At 39.7% G+C, this 21678-nt stretch overlaps 1 protein-coding gene across 13 annotated transcripts in view; it reads right to left on the bottom strand.

Moving 5' to 3' along the window:
• The window catches only part of ATP8B4 (ATPase phospholipid transporting 8B4 (putative)), a 345053-nt gene that overhangs the window by 36777 nt on the left and 286598 nt on the right, over positions 1 to 21678 (bottom strand). For 12 of the 13 annotated variants that reach the window (XM_055538002.1, XM_055538000.1, XM_055537998.1 and 9 more), the window contains 3 exons: positions 12499 to 12646; positions 9528 to 9711; positions 8658 to 8881 (listed from right to left, as the gene is read on the bottom strand). In XM_055538002.1, the coding sequence (XP_055393977.1) occupies positions 8658 to 8881; positions 9528 to 9711; positions 12499 to 12646 (556 nt within the window). The remainder of the gene's footprint in view (positions 1 to 8657; positions 8882 to 9527; positions 9712 to 12498; positions 12647 to 21678) is intronic. The other variant, XM_055538008.1, reaches the window with a different exon arrangement.

Raw genomic sequence — 21678 nt, 5'->3', positions numbered from 1 at the left:
TTTAATTGAGCCCCTGAAGTCACACCAAGTCCTCATAGATTTCTCCCTTTCCCTTGCTCTCCCATTAACTTCAAATGCAGTACTTCTATGAGACATATTTGTGCATGTGTCTATTTCCCAATGAGAAAATGAGTACTCTGTGGGTAGGGACTTGACCTAGTCATCATTTTATCTTCTCTTCCCAAGTCAGTAAACAAGCATTTTTACTAGCAACTTGACAATGCCGTGTGACTCATGGCTATGGGCAAGGGATGAATTATTCAATTTAAAATGATAAAAATTTAAATGTTTATGAAATCAGAGTAAACAATTTGTAATAAATGTATATTTCTGAGTGCCATTAAGAAAAATAACATTTTTGAAGAATGTAAAACGAGGGATTTCTCAAAAATGTGATGATTTTTTTAATGAGAAAATACAAAATGTATGTTCTCAGATATATAAAGGTTGATATACATCCACATATATTTGTTTTTATAATAAGGACAAAACTTTGAGGATAGTGAAAATGAGTTTGTAAAAGTTTAAATGTAACTCCCTCTCCCTACTTAAGCATTTAAGACAGGGTTATTTCATCCCTAGACTAGAGCTAATTAATAGAAGTTTTTGAAAGAGAGGACCACAAATAGCTTATTCTTTTGGGAAAAATATTCTTAGCATCATTTTGTGCTTTGTACATCTTATCACTTCAAAACATTGAAACTATGATAAATAGTTTTGAAACTCTCACCACAGAGACATCTATTCCAGAATTTCCCAAAGATGGTTCTGTATGGTACCTATTCTATAGAACTTTATGCCTATTGCTTGGAAAAAACAGGGTTCTATGCCAAGGAAGTTTGGGTAATAACACTAAATCTCATTGACTCTAAGACTATTTATCATAAGAGACAGCATAATCAATGCAAAGATTAGACCAAAGTGGGGATCTAACATTCTCATAAAGCTAAGGCAGCAAAGGATTGAATCCTTAGTGTGAGAGTTCAGAGGAAATAAATCTTCATGTAGAAAGGGACTGCAAGGAAATTTGCCTGTTTCAACCTTGGCACCAGCTAAATGGAGAGACAAAAAAAAAAAAAAAAAATCTCCTGAAACCTGAATCTCTGATGGTATTCAGCAGAGTTTGCAATTTAAATTAAAAAAAAAAAAATCCTAAAACAGAGAGAAAGATCTCCGGTAGGTAGTGTCCTCAGGGACTCAGTGCATGCCACACAAATGCTCTCTAGAAAAGAGAGACTCAGGAGTGATGTGATCATGATGGCAGCTGAGGTCATCCCCAGCTTCAGTTCCCCTCACAAAAAGACCACCAAGCAACTGTCCACAGCCAAGAGAGCACTGTGAAACCCCAGGAATGGGAGTGAGTGCCCCACTGGATCACAGAGACCGAGAAGGATCACCTTAGAAGGGAAAGAACTACACTCTGACCCTGTCACCTCTCCCCCAGGCTGGCACAGCACTGCACCAAAAGGGCCCCTCTGGGCCTATGCTTTCTCCAGTGAGGGAAAAAGAGCCCAAAGTGGATCAGATAGAGACGTAAGGGAGACAGAGCTTATAGCAATCAGCACTCAGCAGCACTGAAGCAGAGATGCCAGCCAGGGGTTCTGCCCATTTGCAGAGCTGACCCAGTAACCCCTTCTGGCCAGGAAATCTTGTTTGGTCCAGGCAGTTCTGCCTGATATGGGTACTCAGTCAACAAGCTATATTTGCTGTGTACCCTGTTCTGTAGCCTCACCCGTGCAGAAGAGAAAACTTATAACCCCACCTAACTGCTGAATATAGCCCCCAGTCCCACTGAACCAGGAAGCCTGGGCAGTGAACCCAGGGAACCCTCGACCCTACAGCCTGTTTATACAGACCCCCAGATCAGAAGGCCTACCCAAGTCTCAGGTATAGCTTCTGACCCCATGCAACCATGGAGTCAGAACAGTGACCCCGGGCAGCCTCAAAGCCCAGCCTGTGATACTATCCAGTCAAGGAACCCAGTCTGTAGATCCACCCTGAAGCAGAGCCCAACAGACAGAACTGCCCAATTGCTAAACACTGCCTATAACCCAGCCCACTCAGGGAGCTCAGCTAGTGTATCTACTCAACCATGGAGCAAATCACCTCTGGGTTCCACCTGATGAGGGAACCCAGACAGGAACCCAGCCCAGCTTTGGGGCACATACTTTGGTCCCACCTAATCACAGAGAACAGCCTGAGGTCCCTCCAAACTTACAGCCCTGCAGGTGGCTCTACATAAACAAAGAATCCAGCCAGTAGCATCATCTGGTCAGGAAACAGTCTGAGATGTCATCTACCATGAGCAATCACAGAGCCCAGCCAGCAACAGCCCCCTGACCTCAGAGCACAGGCAGGGACTTCATCTACTAGAGACCCTGACAGCATCCCCCCCCCCCCCCACCTGCCCACAGATGCTGCCAGCTGACCCATTTAGTACTCCAAGCTGAAGGAGATCTATGAACTCTCTGACAAGGAATTCAGAATAATCCTCTTAAAGAATTTCAGTGAACTGTAAGAACCCAGAGGAAACGAAAATTAACAGAACAATACATAAACAAAATGAGAAGTTCAACATAGAAATGGAAATCATTAAAACAAAAATCCAACAGCTGAAGGATACAATAACTGAAGATGTCAATAGAGAGCATCAACCAAGTGGAAGAAAGAATCAGTAAACTAGAACATAGGTCATTTGAAATTATCCAGTCAAACTCAAAGAAATAGAAAGCAAAAATGATGATTTTCATGGGCTGGAGAGAGAAGGAAATAGGGAGTTGCTTTTCAATAGATATAGAGTTTGTTTCAGTTTTATAAGATGAAAAAGTTCTGAAGGTCTGTTGCATAACAATGTGAATGCACTTTTAATATACTGAATGGTACATTTAAAATGGTTAGGACAGTAAATTTTATGTTTATGTGTCTTAACACAAAAATATTTTAAAATTATTTTTAAAAAGCTGACATAGACTATAATTAAAATACCTACTTCATATGATTATTTTAAGAATTGAACAAATACAGGTAAAGCATTTAAACAATGCCTGGCACATAGTAAGTGATAATTAAGTGTTAGCTATAATTACAATTTGCTTTTATCCTTACTTGTTGGTATCAACAATATCATGACTCCACTTAGAAGATGACATCAAAGCATTGATGTTACTACAAGGGTACTGTCATTGACCTGCTGCCTTTTCCTCTCCAACAGATAATAACAAGTTACTACTTGCCACTCTGCTGACAAGCCTATCTACTGTTGTGAAAATCCTGGAACTGGAACCTTAAATTCTCCACAGTGTGGATAGCTAATAAAATTTGTGATATCAGTTTGCCATGTCCACCAAGAAGACACCTCTCAGACATCCCTTTCTGTACCTAAGATACCACCAGTTCCTGCAGGCATCACAGTCTGACACATAGTAAATATTCACTGATTTGATGAAAGCCTTTAGTGGTAAGACTGAAGTGTCCTGTCCAGTAGGTGTAAACCTAAGTCTCAATTTGATCAAATCATCATAAAAATTAGGGCAAATGGCCCTAATAGCAATCCAAGATAGCAATCCAAGATTTCTACTCAGTAGCCCAATTGGTCTCATGTAGTGACTCCTCCTCTGCTTAAAGAGGATATTCCCTGCCTTATTTAAATCAGCCAAGATCCAGCCAAAGCAAAATAAACCAGGGAAAATCCACTCTATGTCTTTTTTAGAATGAAGCTAAATATATATATATATATATATATATATATATATATATAAATAATTAAGGAATATTACCTATGGCCCAATTAACTATCATATTATATTAATATTAATACAACTGAAAAAACATCATTCTACTTTCTGGAATCAATGCCATAATCACACTAAGATCTTAAGACACTGACTCCACAGTGTTAGTCAGGCTGTACTTATTTACACAGACCAGATGTGAAGCCTATAGAAATGGCCCTTGGTGCAGGTGCAGTAAGTGGCACCTGCAGGAGTGACTGGAGGCAAGTTGGAAGGACTCTCCTTGCTGGATCTGCCTCAAGGAACACAAGGAAGGACCCTAGAGACATCCTACAACACTGAAATGACTATACACCTTCTATGTGCCAGGTGTCATTCAAGAGTGTAGGCTGAGGGACTTCCCTGGTGGTCCAGTGGTTAAGAATCCACCTTCCAATGCAGAGGACCGAGGCTCAATATCTGATCAGGGAACTAAGACTCCACATGCCATGGGGAGACTAAGCCCATGTGCCACAACAAAGATCCCTCATGCCACAACCAAGACTCAATGCATCCAAATAAGAATAAAAAAGTAAAATACATAAATAAAAATAGTCATATGTGCACAACTCAGATATGCTTTCTTTCCTGGAGGAGTTCAGAGTTAAGCTAGATAAAATCATAGTAGACTGAGTTAATTGCGAAAAGCAATCCTTTCTCCTGAAACAAATACCCCTCTTTCTCCTGACCTTGTCTTAGTGCATGTATAAGCCTCAGGGGCCAAGGTTTTGGCAAGGTGTATAAGGAGATTCTAAGCCCTGTGGAACAATTCTATTGGGAGGGGTGATAAGACGTTGGCTAAAGTGGCTGCTCTGCCTCAGAAAAGATAAGTAGAGTCTAGAATGGACCAAACAGCATCAGCAGACTGGATTTCACTATGGGCTCTGGGTTCAAAAAGCATATCTTCAGATTTTCTTCTGTATTGGCCAGCCCCCTGGTTCTCAAAGTATGGTCCCCCACCTGCAGCATCAGCATCTACAGGCAACTTGCTAGAATTGCAAATTTCTGGGCTCTGCCTCCTACCTACTGAATCAGAAACTTGATGGGAAGCTGTGTTTTAGAAGCCCTCCAGGTAACTTCCATGCACATTAAAACTTGAGAACCACTGGTCCAGCTCAACTCACCACCATCAGAAAGAATACAGAGGGCCAGTCCAGACTGACAATGGATTTAAAAGAAGGCCATGCAATTAACTAGTTTTCAGTGTAAAACATAATATAGGGTTGGCCAAAAAATTCATTTGGGTTTTTCTATAAGATCTTATGGGAAATCCCTAATGAACTTTTTGGCCCACCCAGTAATAACAAATAATAAAAAGGAGAAGACAGGAACACAGAAAAGAAACATGCTCAATTAAATCAACCATTTATGAAACCTAATCATAAATGGGTGATGTGCCTCATAGCTGAGTTTACATCAGGTATTCATGTCTTTAGTGCAATCACTTTTCCACCTTGCTGTTCTCTTTCAAACTGAAAATACTGTTGAGAAGATTAAAAATCTAGTTGTTTAACATCTGACTCTGCCAGTTTTATCAGATCCTGAAAGCAGAGCATAAAAATCATACAAATGTAGACATTACAAGTCATTGAACATCCATTTCAATTTCACAGTTTCAACAAAGACAACTCTGATGGTAAATTTGCCTATCCAAGCTTCGTGTGTCTGCACATTCAAATCATTAACTACTCCTCTGTGTCCTAAGAGGTCTAAGTAAGAGTTGACATCTCTTCAGTGTCTTATGATCTTTCGAAAGCCCCAAACATCTGCAGTATGAAAACTGGATATCTCAAAACACCACTTGGCAAATAGCCTTGTTTCATTCTCAAGGGGAGGAAAAGCCAACAGCCCAGGAGGGCACAGGCCACACTCACACTTGTCTTTGTTGCACTTAAGGTGGAATTATAAGCAGGTAAATATCCCCACCCTGGTGCCTTTTTGGGGGGAGTGCTAAGAAAACTTTTATTTCTGAGAAGGTAAAATCAAGATCACAATAAACTGGAAAATTCTTAAAAAGATGGGAATACCAGACCACCTTACCTGCCTTTAAGCTTGTGGAGGTGATGGAATTCCAGTTGAGCTATTTCAAATCCTGAAAGACGATGCTGTGAAAGTGCTGCACTCAATATGTCAGCAAATTTGGAAAACTAAGCGGCAGCCACAGGACTGGAAAAGGTCAGTTTTCATTCCAATCCCAAAGAAAGGCAATGCCAAAGAATGCTCAAACTACCACACAACTGCACTCATCTCATATGCTAGTAAAGTAATGCTCAAAATTCTCCAAGCCAGGCTTCAATAGTACGTGAACCATGAACCTCCAGATGTTCAAGCTGGTTTTAGAAAAAGCAGAGGAACCAGAGATCAAATTGCCAATATCCCTTGGATCATCGAAAAAGCAAGAGAGTTCCAGAAAAAAAACATCTACCTCTGCTTTATTGACTATACCAAAGCCTTTGACTGTGTGGACCACAACAAACTATGGAAAGTTCTTCAAGAGATGGGAATACTAGACCACCTGACATGCCTCTTGAGAAATCTGTATGCAGGTCAAGAAGTAATAGAACTGGACACAGAACAACAGACCGGTTCCAAATTGGGAAAGGAGTTCATCAAGGCTGTATATTGTCACCCTGCTTATTTAACTTATATGCAAAGTACATCATGCGAAATGCCGGGCTGGATGAACCACAAGCTGGAATCAAGATTGACAGGAGAAATATCAATAACCTCAGATATGCAGATGACACCACCCTTATAGCAGAAAGTGAAGAGAAACTACAGAGCCTCTTGTTAAAAGTGAAAGAGGAGAGTGAAAAAGTTGGCTTAAACCTCAGCATTCAGAAAACGAAGATCATAAAAAAAAAAAAAAAAAAAACGAAGATCATGGCATCTGGTTCCATCACTTTATGGCAAATAGATGGTAAAACAGTGACAGACTATTTTGGGGGACTCCAAAATCACTGCAGATGGTGATTGCAGCCATGAAATTAAAAGACACTTGCTCCTTGGAAGAAAAGCTATGACCAACCTAGACAGCATATTAAAAAGCAGAGACATTACTTTGCCAGCAAAGGTCCCTCTAGTCAAAGCTATGGTTTTTCCAGTAGTTGTGTATGGATGTGAGAGCTGGACTATAAAGAAAGCTGAGTGCCTAAGAATTGATGCTTTTAAACTGTGGTGTTCGAGAAGACTCTTAAAAGAGTCCCTTGGGCTGCAAGGAGATCAAACCAGTCAATTCTAAAGGAAATCAGTCCTGACTATTCATTGGAAGGACTCATGCTGAAGCTGAAACTCCAATACTTTGGCCACCTGATGCAGAGAACTGACTCACTGGAAAAGACCCTGATGGTGGGAAAGACTGAAGGCAGGAGGAGAAGGGGATGACAGAGAATGAGATGGTTGGATGTCATCACCGACTCGATGGACATGAGTTTGAGCAAGCTCCGGGAGTTGGTGAAGGACAGAGAAGCCTGGAGTGCTGCAGTCCATGGGGTCACAAAGAGTCAGACACGACTGAGCAACTGAACTGAACTGAAAAACCAAGACTTTGTTTTATTTGAACTGTCTAGAGATTACCAAAAATATCAACAAAAATACCAGAGTCTGTTTTTCGTTTTGGAGAATGTTATTATTAAAAGAGAAAATTCGGGTACAGGTGTGCCTTACTTTAAGAAATTTCAGCTTCTCAGAGAAAGAGAAAAATGTACAATAACTATTTTCTTTACCACAAGGATTCACTAATTTCCCTCAGCATATTTAACATGCTGCTGCTGCTGCTAAGTCACTTCAGTTGTGTCCGACTCTGTGTGACCCATAGACGGCAGCCCACTAGGTTCCTCTGTCCCTGGGATTCTCCAGGCAAGAATACTGGAGTGGGTTGCCATTTCCTTCTCCAATGGATAAAAGTGAAAAGTGAAAGTGAAATGGCTCAGTTGTGCCTGACTCTTAGCGACCCCATGGACTGCAGCCTACCAGGCTCCTCCATCCATGGGATTTTCCAGGCAAGAGTACTGGACTGGGTTGCCATTGCCTTCTCCAACATTTAACAAAAATGCCAAAATTTAATTCATACTCAATTTTTCTGAAATAAAATAATTGAAAAAAATAGCTCCATGTATACCATTGAAACCAGTAACTAAAACCAAGAGGAAAGAAGAATTGAAGAAATCTCCAATAATAGTTACAGTTACCATTTCATTCTCAAGAACAATCTTTTTCTTTTGTTGTTGTCTAAAATAGTGATGCCATTTTTTATTCACAAATATATTTAAATGCTGTAAGTCTTACATTTCAGTTGATTCTCAGGATCAAAACTTTCCTGATATCCAAGATATGGGCTTAACCTTTAAGATGGCTATAAATAGATATAAAAATAGAATCCTAATTTACAAATTTGCTAATATTTCTTCCTTGCCACCAACATAACCTATAGATCATTTTTAGCTAATGAATTGCTATCAAAACAGCCTTGAGGTTGGAGTTTCAATTCCTTCCCCTGATTTGAAATATTTACAGTTAGTGTGTTGGGTGAGTGACCATCTTCCTAATAGATATGTTTCAACATTTCTTATTATTGTTTCTCAAATCCTCAATTAAACCTACAGCAAGCTTACCTGTCATCATACAACATTTCAATAAAAATATAAAAATGCACAGAAAGGTTGTACTCATTAGTTATTATGTAAAGAAGCAAAAGATAAAAATCTAGCTAAATTATTTTTTTAGGTTGAACACTCAGGTCAACTGTGAATTACATAATTGTCACACTGTCATTTGTATTAGACATATGAAAATGATCTCTATATATTATAAAGAACCATGAAGAACAGTCATTGACAATCCAGGGGATCTTATAAAAGAAAAAAAAAATTTTTTTTTTTTGCTAACCTGGGCTGAGAAACCACAGAAGAAACCAAACCAGAAATGCACAAGTGTGAAGGCAAAATTCTTATAGAAGAAATAGCATAAGAATTTGCACATTCGGACGTAGGACCACCTTCCATGAACAAGGAGAAGCCTTTGGAGGTATCTGAACTGTGCAAATGAGTAGTCGCTGGCTAGGACTGCCTGCAGTCCTTCCTGGCCACTGATGCCGATGCCAATGTGAGCACCTACAAAGAAGAAGGACACTTTCACTTCCCAGACAAAGACACCTTTTTGGGGAAACTATTTTTCTTTCTTTCTTTATAGCCATATGGCATGGCTTGGGGTATCTTAATTCCCCGACCAAGGACTGAACCTGGGCTTCAGCAGTGGAAGCACCAAGTTCTAACCACTGGACAACCAGGGAATTCCCCTATCAATCTTCTTGTAATGCTATTATTTATTCATGGAAATCTTACAACTATAGCATTTATCATTTTCCCCACACATTATCTCATGAAACACTCTTGATAGTTAGGTATTTATCCTAGTTTTATAAGAGAAAATTGCTCAGAAAGTTCAGTAACTTGAACAAAGATTTACAATTTGTGGCAAAACATAACATTTGGGACTATGTGTCTAGTGTTCATTCCTCTACACCATAGCTATTTACTTCTCCAAATAGTGATAGATACACAAATGATTTAATTAAAGACAGAGGGTTGTTTTGTTTTGTTTTGTTTTAATGAATGGTGGATGCATTGTACCTGAAAGTATTCATTTTAGAACCACTGGGAAAATTAAATTTCAATGCAATTTCCATTATATATTGCCAAATGCTGAACCTGGGCCTCCACATCTGTAGTGTGCCCCATTAAGCAAATGTCTCCTTACTTTTGATCATGCTGACATCATTGGCTCCATCGCCGATGGCCAAAGTGACAGCATTTCTGTACTTCTTCACAAGCTCTACTACTTGGGCTTTCTGGAGAGGGGTGACTCGGCAGCAAATCACAGTCTTACACATGCAGGCAAGTTCCAGAAGATCATTCTTGACATCACTTTCTAGGGCATGGGCCTAGGTTATTTAAAAAAAAGAAAAATCCACAATAGAACAAGAGAGATGTCATTTGGGAAGCAGATTTCTTATTTCTCAACTGATTTCTAAACAGTTTAATTCACTTCAATAAGTCATTGTTGACTCAGGGTCACACAAACAATGAGAGAAGAGAGTACTGAACGTCTACTATGTGCCGGGGAATTTTACCATAAAAATCAAAAACACAGCACCCTGCGTGTCCTCCCTGGTGCATTATCATGCTGTGCTGGCAAGATACAGTTCAATGCCAGGGAAGCGCCAGAATCCACTAAAATAAGGGAAAGTGAAGGACAGCCCAATCTACCCCTTCACCAAGCTTAAAATGAACTACAAAGTGACGATTTGTTTGTTCTGCATGGTGACATTTTTGTTTCCTTTGCATTGTTGTTTTGTAATTTAGTGTTTATTGTTGTGGTTGTGGATGTGAGGGCAGATGAGGAGCAAATGATCCGGAGATCAGTCCTTGAAGAGCCTAGTGACTGAAATCAGGCAAGTTCTGTGCAAAGGGTGGCATGCAACCTGTATCTCAGACAGGGAGCTTCAACCAGTTCCACCCTTGCTCCTCCCCAAATACATCAGAGCCTTTAGACACACCAAGAAAGGACTGAAAAAGAGAACATAGTCCTTTGCAATTAACTGTAATTTTTCTTCTAGAAAATATCTCACTCTACATTATTTAGTAAATGCATTAAGAGAAAACAGGAACCCATCTAACCTTTGAGTCGGCATTATCTTTGAATGAATCTCTAGCAAGATGTTCATAGCCCATCACATTCTGGTCCCTATATTCCTTTTGAGGTCTGTCTTCTACCACCACCTTTAAGTTTACTCTTTACTCCTGTCATGCCAAATTGCTTGTTTCTACAAGGTAACAGGTTCTTTCTTGCCTCTGTGCTTTTGCACTTGCTGTTTCCTCTACCTGAAAATATCGCTTTCTCTAGGAATTCTTCCCTAATTTTCCCATGAGGAACTAAATGTGCTGCTTTGCCTCTATGCTCTCAAAGCACCATGTCCATGCTTCTGTATAGTATTTATCACAATACTGTGAGATTAGCTCTCCCACCAGATGACAATCTCTAAAACAGAGACTGTTCTCTTCATATCCTTATCCATCTTCAGGCTCTAGCACTATGACCTGGGCATGCTTAATAAATGTTAATGGGATGAATGGAAAGATGGGTGAATGAGTATAAAAACATAACTCTAATGTAGAAAATTCTCATGTCAAGGCCTAGAATTTTTAGGGGAAATTGTGAATTAGCATTCTCAAATATAATTTACACTCTCTGAAACAGAAAGCTGGTAACTGGCTGTCTTGCTCAGAATGGTTCCCATCTCTCTCTTTTCTTTTTTCTTTATTATCAACAACAAAAACAGACACAGACTGTGAGAAAAAAGATCCAATTACACTCTGCAAAGCATCAAGATCTGAGCAAAGTGAAATCACGATATTTTTTAAACTTCTGACCATAGTAGGAGAAACACAGCCAATTCTCCTTAAATGAAAAATGATATTTCATGGTTTCTAAAGCTCAGGCTTTGAAGCTGAGGGAATTCTTGAAGAGCAACTATCTTAGATCTTTCTTTCAACGTATTTGGAGACAGAGAGAGAAAATCATGTGTGTTAACACCTGAGTGCCCTAACTGACCTCACACTGACCTCATTGAACCTGAGAGAAAGTCCAGGCACAAGTCTTTAGGGAATCTTTCCCTATCGTGGTCCCTGGGGAATTCAACGAAGGCCACCAGCTCCAAGTCCCAGCTGACAGACTTAGAATTCTCAGTTGCTGCTCATTTGTGCAAGAGAGAAGTTCGTGTCATCTGGACAAACTTTCAACTAAGCTTGGCCTGCAGTTGAGCTCTGTAACTTTCCATGGTGTAGAAGACAACACATCGGTACGTCTGGAACCCAGCTGGACAATGCTCTAAACGCTAAGAGCTAACAGACAGCTGATTACAAGGGGGGAAACACAATATACTCCTGTCCAACTTCTTCTGTCCTCTAAGAAATAGTCTACAAGGAGATCCGTTTGTTTTCCAATCTCTGAAAGTGAAAAATAATCATCAAAGCTGGAAAAAGATGTGAGATTAGCTCTTTGTGCATATAAATGATCATTTCACTCAAGTACAATCAGAGCTTTTGTTTTCTAAGTTAGAAACTCAGAAGAGCATTTTGATATTTGTTCAAGATTTGGAACCTGAACTACATTAAAAGCACAATGGAAGTTTATTCTATTACGACAAGAACCAGATTTCCTAATCAAAGCAAATTGTTTGGCATTGCTGTAAAATGCTGCTATTTAGAAAAACCACTAGAGGTATCTTAATGGCAGTAATTTGGTGTAGTAATTATATGAAGGTCAGGTTGTGCTCTGCAAATCGCAAATGTTAGGAAGAGCAATAATTGCAATACATCCATCCAGTTGCATTATTTTAATTAAACAACAGGAACTGTGATACTCTCCCTGAGAAGAGCATTTAAACAATACTGCTGAACAGTCTACAGTCATTAAGACAAGACTGATATTCTCTGAATTCAGCATTTCTTCAGATCCTCCCCTTTACTGTGATGGTTCGAGCAATAATGTATGAAATATATATTACAAGCTTCCCTTTCCTTTGCAAACAGGAAATCATTGTGTATGCCCTGTTTCTAGCAGTGTCATTTGTTTTGAATACACAAAAGAAGATTTCATTATGACAGCAGAAAAGAACTCATTATCGGGGTGGAGAAAAAGAAATAACAAAAGCCTTAAGCGAACTCACCAAACTGTGGCCATTTATGATTAAGGCATAATCCCCTGTTACGGTTTCTTCTACAACTGAGTCCAGCTCCAGCGACTGCTTTTTTTCAAAAACTACATGTCCATTGGAAAAAATTCTATTTTGTCCAAACAAATTTTCCTTTGCTTTCCTTAAAGGAGAACGGAGGAAGGCAAATCGTAACAATGTATACAGAGCATACCTATCCACTCTAAGGAGAGGTTAGCCTAGAGGTAGATTCATTTCGTCACTATTCAGACTGCTTGCATGAGATTCAGTTTCAGTGAGCTAGCTGGATGATATGTTGTGATGGGGGATACCATAGCAAATTTGCAAATTCCAGGAAGTAGGAGGGTAAACACAAGGAAACAGAATCATCTTGAACGTTTTAAATTATCTTAAAGCTAAATCATCATTGTGGGCTGGGTTGGAACCAGGGGCTCTTGATAAATTTGATATATAAGGTTACCTGAGCTTCATGGACTTAAGAACGACTGATCTGGCACATGATATTGTTAAATAATGGAAAGGGAAAGACTGAAGACAACTGATGAAATCTTCTAGGAATTCTGGGAAATTCTGTACATAAATTAATCAACTTGTAGAACAATGTAATACAATCCCACTTAAAACGGCAGCCTTCTGAGAAGCACATCTTTTAATTTTATTTTTTTAATTTAATTTTATTTTTAAACTTTACATAATTGTATTAGTTTTGCCAAATATCAAAATGAATCCGCCACAGGTATACATGTGTTCCCCATCCTGAACCCTCCTCCCTCCTCCCTCCCCATACCATCCCTCTGGGTCATACAACAACTCTATTGTTGGAGCTAATGAGTACAATTTTCACTTAAAATATCCCATTGTATTATAATGACTATGCCAATTCAGTAAATGCCATTATTTGTTTTTATTGTCAAATTTCTAAAAGATGTGCTTCTCAGAAAAGGGAACCCTCTGAGAAGCACATCTTTCAGAAATTTGACAATAAAAACAAATAATGGCATTTACTGAATTGGCATAGTCATTGTAATACAATGGGATATTTTAAGTGAAAATTGTACTCATTAGCTCCAACAATAGAGTAAGTCTTCTGAGAAAGGAGCTACAGACACCAATGTGTAGAGGGCAGTTCCAAATGGAAACTCCCTCCAGTGCCCTAGATCTCATCAGCACTACAATAATCCTGCCCACATCCATCGCTGCTGTTTAAGAGGAGGACTGTATGGTGACTTAATATTCTTCCTTAGAAGTGGAATTTTATTCTTCTCTTCAAAATGGAAAGACAATGCCTTTAAAGGGAGGAAAATCTCCTCTCCGAATCCCTTGGATAACACGCTTTGAAGTAACATAGGGTGAGCTGACATGACTGCTAGAAATTTCAGTCACAACCAGGGAACCACACAGTAGGTGCCCCCAAAGATGAGTGGCAAAGCCAGACACCAACACTTCGGGCCACAACATGCATGTGCGAAACGAGCACCCAGGACAGAATGGGGAGTGAGAGGCCAGAAAATGGGTATTTTGTCTTAGAGCAAAATGAAACGATCCCCCAAAGGCTCATCCTATGTTTAAAAAAAAAATTTTTTTTTTACTTAAATGGTTGTGTCTTTTTGTTTGTTTTTGTTTTTTGCTGTGGCTCCTCTGAAGGAAAAGAATGTTCACATTATAAAAACAACCATTTTAGCCCTCAGCTCTCTAATTATTTGAAAATGTACCACTAATTGTTTACAAGTTAAACTGAAACACACACACACACACACACACACACACACACACACCCCTTCTAGCTCAACATCTCCTTCTGCTGTTCAAGACCAAAATCACAGCCTGCATTTAGGAACCCGAGGAACCCTGAGGTTACATGCCCTTGGCTCCAGGGGTGACATGCTATGTTTAGCAATCAGTTTGCAGAATGAATGAAAAAGATTAATAAAATCAGAGCGCTATGTGTGAAATTTAGGGAGTTAGGGTGGGGAGAGGGAGGGAGGAGTAGACATGAAAAATCATTGCTTTAAGTGGGAGATACAGGACTTTTGCATCAGAGAAGTATGTAAGGGAATCCTCCTCACCATCATGAAAATTTACAGTCCCAGGTAATGAAGAAAGCAAGAGAGACAAGTTCCTCTGAAACGAAAATATTTCTCTGACAGGTTTGCAGAGCTCATGAATTAGGTCCTCAGAAAGCACCAAAGGGCCAACATCTCCTGAGGTCTCCTTTTTAGTAAAGTTCTCACTTGCTGTATTAATGACTCAAACTCTTGTTTTCCCCCCAGAGAATGAAAACATTCCAAAGAAGGGTGAAGTTCATGAAAGTATTGGCTGAAATTCTATTTACTTAGGATTTTTTTCCCCCTAAACTGTCTTCCTAACATCTCACATGATCCCTTTTCCAGGCAGAAAAGGGACAGACAGTGTTTCTGGCCCTGCTTAAATCCCCATTGCACTCCCTCTGCAGAGCCTCCGTTTGCCCATGCTCTATAGCTGTCATTTCTTTTTCTTCCTAGAACTTAGCTCTTCAAACACCAGCTAGTTCTCACAAAGCAATTTATTAGGAGGGGAAAAGTGACACATAACTCCCTTCAAAGACTATGAACTATACAATGAACACACAATGCTTTACCACAGAATACAAGTTACAAATGCTAAAACAAAAAGAGTGCCTGTTTTTTCCAAGCTCTGTAATGAAGGGCAGTCTGTTACAATGCTGGCATATAGAAATGCGTTAATGTCTGAGAACGACCTTGGTTGGCATTCACAGCCCCACACCAACCACTGAAACCTCACCACAAACAGAGCAAAGCACAGCTAGGCCCATGTTGGCTTACATGCAATCCATAAAGTAAAGAGAGAGCAGGAAAAAGAGTTGTTTTGTCAGGCTTCTTAAGGCACTCTGTATTCAAACATTAAAAGGACCTCTTAGAAAATGGATTGAAACTATGATATTGTATTTAGAAGAATACAATTTTGACTTTGACATGAGCACTGGACTTGAAACCTGGAGATCTGGCTTCAGGCCCAAGGTCTGCCTCTGACATGTCATATGCCCACAGCTGAGTTAGCTGACCTCTAGTCACTTGATTAGCCAGTCACAGACCCATGGGAGAACCCAGGTCTTCAAATTTCTAGTCCTCTGTCTGCCGCATCAAAAAGCTTACACATAGTTAGCCACAGGCTGCCTCTAGGCTGGGACAAAGACACAGTGCTAGAGCAGCAGCTAAGGGACATTATCCTGCCATCCAAGGAGAAAGTACATGAAATTCTGACATCAAGCCCCAGTTTCATCCCTTATTAACTGTTTGACCTGTAAGATACTCAACCCCTAAACCAGTATCTTTATTAAAATCTAGGTGAATGGTACCAGTCAATCACACTGGTTGATACCATTATGAACACCGGGCAGCTCTACCAGGCTGTACTAGGAGGTCTCCAGTATTAAGTGCCCTAAAATTTTACAATTTATGATAGAAACGAAACATACTAAAACACTTTGCCAGGGTGAGAATTAGGAACAAGGGGCATTTTGTTTGGCCTGCATAATGTTTAAAAAGAATCTGTATGAATTTATGGACAACATGATGTTCACTTTCACCAAACCCCCAGCCACTAATGCCTTGTACAGCCGAGATCACACAACCAACATTACCTTTCTGACCCTGGAGCCATTTGCTTTTATGACCCCTCCTCATTCAAACAATAACTATCCACCAAATAGGTATATAAAAAATGCAATACACATGTTGTTGAGTAAAGAGGAAGCATCAGTTCCTAGGTATATCACTGGAATACTACTCAGAAGCAATAGAGTCTCTTCATGGTTCAGTTAATTTTTCTAATAAAATATGTGATCAGTGCAACAAAAATGAAACATGGATTTGGTTTGCTTGTAGGCCCAAGCAAACTTAAATCCTCAGTCTGCTTTTCTTTGGGCAGAAGACATATGTTATCAGTGAAATGTAATCAGTGTAGTAATCTTCAAAGAAACCTTCAGTTCAGTTCAGTTCAGTCGCTCAGTTGTGTCCGACTCTGCAACCCCATGAATTGCAGCACACCAGGCCTCCCTGTCCATCACCAACTCCCAGAGTTCACTCAACTCACGTCCATCGAGTCAGTGATGCCATCCAGCCATCTCATCCTCTTTCATCCCCTTCTCCTCCTGCCCCCAATCCCTCCCAGCATCAGAGTCTTTTCCAATGAGTCAACTCTTCGCATGAGCTGGCCAAAGTACTGGAGTTTCAGCTTTAGCATCATTCCTTCCAAAGAAATCCCAGGACTGATCTCCTTTAGAATGGACTGGTTGGATCTCCTTGCAGTCCAAGGGACTCTCAAGAGTCTTCTCCAACACCACAGTTCAAAAGCATCAATTCTTCAGTGCTCAGCTTTCTTCACAGTCCAACTCTCACATCCATACATGACTACTGGAAAAACCACAGCCTTGACTAGATGGATCTTAACAGGGTTTAATTGTAGATTTCTGGACAGGCCCTTAATACTAAAGCAGCAAACTTAACCCAGGACTCAATGTGCTTAAACATTTTCATGACATTAAATTTGAAAATCTTATGTGACATTAAATTTGAAGCAAGCATCTTCATGAGATGCATGAAAATACATCACTGTTTATGATGTAATTGAAACACATTTGATGGGTTTAAATATGAGCATTGTAGGTCATTTTCCCTCAAGAGCTGCCATCACTTAGGTCAGCGGTCCCCAAGCTTTCTGGTACCAGGGACTGATTTCATGGAAGATAATTTTTCCATAGACTGGGAATGGGGGGAGGGATGGTTTCAGGATGATTCAAGTGCGCTGCATTCATTGTGCACTCTACTTTACTTCTAGTCTAATGCTGCCACTGATCTGACAGGAGATGCCAGTTCATGGCCTGGAGGTTGAGAACCTCTGACGTAGATCCTGTACTTCTGATACACTTTTAAAATATTTTTGCATCAACTCCCACTGAACTGAAACATGTAACACAAGAAAACTGAGTGGTGTAAATTTATAATTTCAATATTTCATCCCTAAAACCCTGGGTTAGATGTAAGAAGCCAAGTATAGGATTGTAGAGAGCACCTCTAGTAATAACTTTTCTTGGATGTTCTTTTCCCCTCTAATATAAGAAAATGCATACTATAAACATATTGATTCTTCTCATACAGAATTTTCTACTATGTACTGCCGCTCTGTCTTAGACTCTAAGAATGCGGTAATCTCCAAATCCTGGTTGAAATCAACATTATTTTCCAGCAAGTTAAGAAAAGTGGGCTCAAGAGTCCTGAAATACTTAGGCTAGATGGAAAATATTTTTCTCCTTTGAATATATTGTTCTTCTCAGATAATCTTTTGGCTTGCTGTATGAACACTATTACAATTTCATTAACACAAAGTGCCAGAAATAAGAAAGCAAACATGACCCATAATTCTGTCATCCAGAGAGAACCACATGAGGAGCTAGGAGGATAGGTATGGATATAGATGTATATAGTGTTTTACACACATACATACATACCTGTATACACATATATGCCTTTTTAGAAAAATGGATCATGTTATGCATGATATTTCATAATCTCACTTTTCACTTATCATGGACATCTTCCAATGTCAAAAAACACATAATTACTTTTAAGACTATATGGTATCTCATTGCATCTATGTATCATACAAATTAACAAAATCCTGGTGGCTGGGTGTTTGAACAATTTCCAATTTTCTATTATAATAATTGATGCCACAATATCTATGTATGTATGCATACAAACACACATGCATGCACACTCAAACATACATACACTTGTCCATTTATTTTCTTAAGGGCAATTCCTAGAGGTAAAAACGACTGGGTCAAAACTGTACACATATATAATTTTGAAATATATTGCTAGTTCACCCTCTAGAAAATTTCTACCAACTTACTCTCCTGACAGTATATAAGAATTCATATTTCTTCACATTCCTTCCACATTCCTACAGTTATGTCACCCACTTCGTCAACCACACGCACCTGGATAAAATCTTGAGGTATTAATTTCGGTTCCCCACCCCTTCTGCAATCACCACTGCTACCACAGACGACCCTCTCTGTTTACTCAGAAACATACCTTGCCTCAGGAGGATGTGACAGAGCCAAACACAGAGAAAACAAGCGTCAATATCTTGTTTTCTGAGTATGAAAATAGACTCTTGAAACGCAAAGCAGAATTGCCATCATGAATTCCAGCAATCTGGAATTCTAGTAATTGGGCTTTTTGAAACGGAAGAGTGTCAAAAAATTAATCCTTAAAAGAATCAGAGCATAAAATGTTGCCCTCAGCGATAGACCGGGGGAAAAAAAAAAAAAGACTCCTTTTCTCTGTTTCCTATCTAGCCTAAAGGAGAGAGACTGAAGAGGAGATTAGATGCTCATGAATCAATCACTAAAGAAGCCTAGGTGCTGCTCCCACTCGGGACCGGGAGTGGGTCGCTTTTGGGAATCTGAATGTGCAACAGTAGTCACTGAAGCATGGTGACATGAAGGGGAGTAGAAGAAAGGGATTTCAGGAACAGAGGCACCATGTGAGGGCACTTCTCAGACACAGAGAAGTGAGGAAGAACCCCTGAACACCCATGTTTCCCCAGGAGGATGTGGAAGTCAGCCCACAGGGAAAGCAAGTGGGACGTGCCAGATGCCAGCGGGGCAGATGCTGAGCCTCCGTGACAGTCAGTCAATAGCACGGCCTAGCCTTGAACTAAATGTACTCACAGTGCCTAATTTAATTGTTCTGTCATCAGGCAGAAAAGGGGTTCAAGTCTAGTTTTAGAAAATTTTATGAGTTTCTGTTCTTGCCCAGCTCAGTATATTCCAGGTTGTGAAGTCAGAGAAGCTAGAAATGACAGAGCCTCCTCCTTCTTCCTTCACATCAAATCAAATTCTGAGTCCTATCCATTATACCTCCAAAACAGCTGTGAATTTCATTCCACTCTTTCCTTCCCCATTCTTACAACCTCACTGCCTTAGTTTAACCCTCAACATTCCCAAACTTGAGTATTCCAACAGCTTCCTAAGGCATCTCTCCATACCATTCATTTTTTTCCTCAAACATACTTCATCTATCCAGTCACGCAAGTGTTATTTCTAAAGTGTAAAACTGGATTTGTCTCTATTCTGCTTAGAAGTCCTCCATATCCATCCAATACTTTCAAGATAAAGTACATTCACTTTTGCTTATCACTCAATCACCACTTTTATCTCTGAGAAATTGTCCCCACCCATAACTCTGTACTACACTCTAACTACGACTTGACACATGGTTCCTGAAATATAACATGGTGTCTTTCTCATCTGTATGCCTTTGTGTATGCTATTCCATCAAGCTGCAATACTGTTATCCAATGTAATCAACAGAGGAAGAGGATTCATAAAATGTGTAATGGGGGTCAGGATATTGTTTTCAGTATCTTAAGAAGGTTAATTAAAAGTGTAGTTTTTCTATGATGAGAATGCAAAGACTGTCTAATTCTTTAAAGTTTTGTTTTACTTTCAGCTACTTTGTATCAACCTAGTATAGCAAACCACTATATCACACTGGTTAGAAGCCATAACTGAAGATTACATGTGTCTTTGCCAAATAAAAATTAGAAAACCTAATTGTTACTGATACAATTTTATCATTATTATTTATATGATCTTAATAATAGACTCCAAAGTTTATTGGAAAACTATTTTTTAAAAATTAATCCTTGTTGGTTGAAAGATTGGGAACAACGGCTAAGGAAAGAGGGCAGGAGGAAGGGAGGAAAGACAGGAGGGAAGGCAAGAAGGATGTTCAATGAATGATCATAAAGCTTTAAGCTCTTATATTAATCCCTCAAATAAAATCATTTATAGGGTTGGTATTTGCATATTTTCCCATTTTACAAATGAGGAAAACAAACAGAGAGGTTGAATCAGATCAGATCAGATCAGTCGCTCAGTCCTGTCCGACTCTTTGCAACCCCATGAATCGCAGCACGCCAGGCCTCCCTGTCCATCACCAACTCCCGGAGTTCACTGAGAGAATAGTGTAGCAAAAATCACTTAGCTAGCCAGAGCACAAAGACAAGATTCCAACTTGGCTCAAGTCAACATAGATTCTATACTTTTCCACTTAAGCTGGCTGTCTCTACCTGAAATCCATTCTGCTATAGTTGCCAACCTGGTGTCTGACCTCAAGGGAAGCAACCAGATGCTTCAAAAACTGCATTTTTAATATTATTTAAAGAGAGTAAGAGTACACCCATGGTGTTTTCAGAGAAATGTGGCAAGTGAATGGGTGCACAGGCTCTGGGGCCATGCTACCTAGATTCAGCCCCACCCGAACCACTTGACTAGTTGTAAAACTTTGAGCACATTATTTACCCTATGTGTGTCTCAACTTGCTAACTGCAAAACAAGGATAATGATAATGTCTTTCACTGGGTTGCTTTGAGAATGAGATGAGAGAATACATGCCTTCCGCTTACTACAGTGTCCAAGGCATTGTCTCAAGTTCAGTCACTCAGTTGTGTCCAGCTCTTTGTGAACCCATGGACTGCAGCACGCCAGTCTTCCCTGCCCATTACCAACTCCTGGAGCCTGCTCAAATTCATGTCCATTGAGTCAGTGATGCCATCTAACCATCTCATCCTCTGTCATCCCCTTCTCCTCCGGCCTTCAATCTTTCCCAGCATCAGGGTCTTTTCCAATAAGTCAGTTCTCTGCATCAGGTGGCCAAAGTATCGGAGTTTCAGTTTCAGTAACAGTCCTTCCAATGAATAGTCAGGACTGATTTCCTTTAAGATTGACTGGTTGGATCTCTTTGCAGTCCAAGGGACTCTCAAGAGTCTTCTCCAACACCACAATTCAAAAGCATCCATTTTTTGGCACTCAGCTTTCTTTATAGTCCAACTCACATCCATGCATGACTATTAGAAAAACCAGAGCTTTAACTAGACAGACCTTTGTTGGCAAAGTAACATCTCTGCTTTTTAATATGCTCTCTAGGTTGGTCATAGCTTTTCTTCCAAGGAGCAAGCATCTTTTAATTTCATGTCTACAGTTACCATCTGCAGTGATTTTGGAGCCAAAGAAAATAAAGTCTGTCACAGTTTCCATTGTTTCTCCGTCTATTTGCCATGAAGTGATGGAACCAGATGCCATGATCTTAGTTTTCTGAATGT

This window comes from Bubalus kerabau, chromosome 10 (genome assembly GCF_029407905.1).
Source record: "Bubalus kerabau isolate K-KA32 ecotype Philippines breed swamp buffalo chromosome 10, PCC_UOA_SB_1v2, whole genome shotgun sequence".
NCBI lineage: Eukaryota > Metazoa > Chordata > Mammalia > Artiodactyla > Bovidae > Bubalus > Bubalus kerabau.
This window is presented reverse-complemented; position numbering and strand designations above follow the sequence as displayed.